We start from the raw sequence: 4,217 nt of genomic DNA on the forward strand, positions 1-4,217 counted from the left end.
TACACGTATTTTAACAACCACGAGACTTGAACTTTCACCATTTAGAAAGATAGTTTTATACTTTTATATAAAATCTTGATACTGCTATAACTAAATCTTGATAATATAAATGTCATGAAATTATGTTCAGCTTTATTAGTCACATGCGCTAGTCCATCTCGGGATTTAAGGAACTTTAGAGCCTTGGGCTTTACACCGGGCATCGGGCTTAATGGGCCTCGAGCATTAAGTGATTTTACTGGCTTTAGAGCCTCGGGCTGTACGGGCCTCAAGCTTTATGAGACATTTTAGGGCCTCAGGTTTTATGGGACTAAGGGTCTTGAGGTTTACGGGCCCAAGACTTATAGTCTCGGGCTTTACGGGACTTGCACCTAATTGATGTGCCTTTGGCTTTACAGAGCTTACGGCTTTCGTGACTCAAAGTGCCTCGGACTGTTCACAACTCAAGTTTTACGAGAGTTTACAAGCCTTGGGCTTTATGTGCTGCAAGCTTTGCGGGACTACATGGGCCTCGGGATTTACCAGACATATTGACATCTGTTAGAATACTAGACATATTAAGAGAACAAAATGCGAGGATTAAACAACTAACGAGCTAAATATTTAATCAGTGGCCTCATCATCGCCTTTCATATTCATACTCGACACACTACAAGATTTTTCATGAATGGGACACTCACTATCAACCTCTTGAACCATAGACTTAATATAAGGGCATGGTTGCACCACCTCTTGCATTGGGCTGAACCCTGCATCGAGCTGAGATGAGCAAACGGGCTGAGTCCTCATCTGCACAGACCGCATCAATGCAGCCCTCCTCAAGTCAGCAGAGTGGCATATGTCACTAGGGGATGATGGGAACCGCCCCTCTGGTTCAGACCCACGTTGGCGTGCCTGTGAAGGTGCCACAGATGGTGCACCAGGGTAGACCGGTCCAGGTGAGAATGTAGCTGCAGCAAGTCTTTGGAACCGGTATGGTGACACCGGGCTAGTCGGTTGGCTATCGGTTTGGGACGGTGATGGTGAGCATGCGTTGGACTCGTAGTATCTGCATTCGTCTAAATCTTCTGACATTGGTGAATACTGCAATGGTAGTTCATCCCTGAAACCAAAACCATAAACTTACAAATCTTTTAATAAGAATTAACTGCATAAAAATGAAAGAAAATTTGGCCCAAATGCTATTTTAGTAACAAGGAAAAACATCAATTTTGCCAGATTAAGCAGATCATCTTAATCATTTTTTCCTATATAAAGTTGGTTACTTTTTAACACTTAGATCAAATGTTTACAACTTATGACCATTTTCATTAATTTTGCACACAACCCACCTTTGGCATTGCATCATATTTAAAGTTTGAAAACTTAAAAATTTCTTCCGGTCGAAAACAAGTTGGTTAAAATAGTAACCTTTTATGCAATTAGGCAAAAAACCCAACCCATTTGGGAAACAAGAAATTAAATACTCAAACATCGCTTGTAATCACCATGCTAGGATGAATAAACATGTATCTAAAGTCGAAAGATAGCAACTTGTAGTAATTATGCATTATTGTTCAGAGGGTCGTATCAAAGAATTCATTTTCAATTTGCAGCAACGTAAGGTATTTTAAAGAATATGTTAATGGTAAAAAAATGTATATATTACCTAGAGGTGGCAATATGAGTGGGTTGGGTTGGATTTGAGTGATGGGTTAGGATGGGTTTGGGTCAGGACGTGTATGAGTCAGGATGGGTTTTTAAAAAAGAGGGTTAGGATGGGTATGGGTCAAGATGGATAAAGTTAATCCATCTTGACCAAGTAAACGTTAAATGTAAAGGGTTTCAAAAACCCCTCAAAAAAATATTCAAAAAACTTAATAAAAAATTAATAACTCAAAATATAAATCAAAAATACAAAAACTAAAATAACTAAAATGTTTCCCCCGTTGTCCTCGTTAATAAAAAAAAAAACAAAAAAAAAACTCGGTTTTGGCTTAGTTCAGGGTCTGTCTTTTTCGGTTCAGTTTTGCTTTTTTTTTTTGTTTCGGTATCTATTCGGGTTCAATGTTTTCGGTTTTTGTTCGGTTTTGATTTCTCGGTTTTATTCAGTTTAGGATAGGTATGGGTTAAGATGGGTAAAGTTAACTCATCTAAAACTAAGTAAAGGTTAAAATACAAAGGGTTTCAAAAACCCCTCTAAAAAATATTCAAAAAAATTAATAAAAAAATAATAACTCAAAATACAAATCGAAAATGCAAAAAGTAAAATAACTAAAATGTTTCCCCCGTCATCCTCGTTCGTTAAAAAAAAAAAAAAAACCTTGGTTTTGTCTCGGTTCAAGTTCGGTTTTTTCAGTTTTTTTCACTACAGTTTTGCTTTTTATGATTTCGGTCGGTTTCGGTGTATGTTCGGTTTCAATGATTTGGTTCCGTAGGTTTTGTTTGAAATAAAATTGGATAAAGCTTGTTTTAGTCCATTCTAACCCCTAAACAAACTCATTCTAACCTATAACCAAAAGTCACTAGCATTTTCCCAACCCATCTTAACCTTCTTGCAAAATTCTTTTGATCCATCATGACCCATCTCAATTTTAAAAGTTATCCAAATTGACCCAAAACAACCCATTTGGGTTTGTTTTGCCACCCTTACGGCTTTCAACCTCTTGGTATTTTAAAGTCTTTCTTTTGTCGATGTACCAACCCATTGACATTCCATATCCTTCGTAATGTAATTTCAATCTTGCAACAAAATTTGATTCGCACTAAATCTGATTTGGACTTTAGTACGTTTAATCCTTCTTTGGGGATCGAGTTCATGAATGTGCATTAAAAATCTGTTATCTTTTTTAATTAATAACTAGGTTAGATCCCGTGTTACACACGGGTGGAAATATTTAAAACTTCACACACACACACACACACACACAGATATATATATATATATATATATGTATGTGTTATACGTTTTAATGAATTGTAAACGACAGATAATCTAACATTATTAATATAAGGTATCACATTGTTGTTTTAATTAAAAAAAATCCAACATACAAAGAAAAACAAAGATAAATAACAATTTAAAACATATTTCTAACTTATACCGTGAAATAAAAAAGACATATTAATTAAAACTTCATCATGTACTGAAATCATATATTGTAAGCTATGAATCGTAAACATGTAGATGTTGTAACATAAGTTGTGTGCTATAAAAATTATTTTTATTGAAATTATAAACATATAAGTACACAACATAAAGAAAACTACAAATATGAATATAACAATGAGATATAACAATTATAATTTTGATTAAACCGTTTGAGAAAGCAACAAAAAAAAATCAAAACTTTGTGACTTAAACCACAATTTCAATCCAGACATCCATACATCCAGTCAAACATTCATAAATAATTTTTCAAAATCCAAAAGAAATAAAATAACAAAGTCTCAAAATTTTAGAAAATAACAATGAATACAATTAATTGCCTTTGTTACTCAATAAATGGTGATTATAACCATTTATTTTGAAACATTCTCCAACTTAGGAGTTAATATTTAAAATTAAATTGTTTATTAGGTGGATAATTTATTTATAGAAATTGTACACTTGACATCCTTTGTGGATAACCTAGTTAAATGGCATGTGAAAAAGAAATGTTGATTTTAATAGTACAGTAAGATTATAAATAAGTAGCTACAAACAACTAGTGTATTTAATATAGCTTATTTCACAAGAAAGTCATAGTTATTATGCTTAAAGTTAATTTTTTATATAACTATATTTAATTAATGACAAAACATATCTATAAAAATATACATAACAATGAAAAAAATTAGTGATTACAACTTTTCCTTTAAAAACGATTTCTGAATCATAAAATTGTTTTGACTAGAAATATTATATTTGCGTTTAGAGTAAGTTTAGTAGCGAAATAAAATTAAATTTTCATTTTAATCCTGACTATTTATTTAATCATAACATATCTAAAACAGCAAACAAATAAAATATGTTAATTTCCAAAGACCCATTAAGACTGAGGGCTGTGGGGCTTCAACGGGGGCGCTAAAGCCCCTCCGCTCGCGCCCCCAGGCGCTAACACCACACCACCAGGCGCTAGCGGGGGCGCTAACGCGAAAAACAATGCAGGCGTGAGCCGGTTAGCGGGAGAAGAGAGAGGGCTGCACGGGATTTTAGGGTTTTTTGACCGTTGGGAGCCGAACAAACCCAAAAAAAA

The 4,217-nt window shown here is 34.2% G+C and overlaps 1 protein-coding gene across 1 annotated transcript; it reads right to left on the reverse strand.

Moving 5' to 3' along the window:
• Window positions 1–518: 518 nt before the first annotated feature.
• On the reverse strand, window positions 519–2,687 carry LOC143586066 (uncharacterized). The gene is made up of 2 exons (XM_077067696.1): window positions 2,633–2,687; window positions 519–1,121 (listed from the first exon to the last, which is right to left on the reverse strand). The coding sequence occupies exons 1-2, from the start codon at window positions 2,685–2,687 to the stop codon at window positions 604–606; spliced, it is 573 nt and encodes a 190-aa protein (XP_076923811.1). The 3' UTR covers window positions 519–603.
• Between the last annotated feature and the right edge of the window lie 1,530 nt (window positions 2,688–4,217).

The sequence above is a fragment of the Bidens hawaiensis genome, unplaced genomic scaffold (genome assembly GCF_021521415.1).
Source record: "Bidens hawaiensis isolate Kalapana, Puna unplaced genomic scaffold, B.hawaiensis_p1.1 tig00034286_1, whole genome shotgun sequence".
In the NCBI taxonomy this organism is placed as follows: Eukaryota; Viridiplantae; Streptophyta; class Magnoliopsida; order Asterales; family Asteraceae; genus Bidens; species Bidens hawaiensis.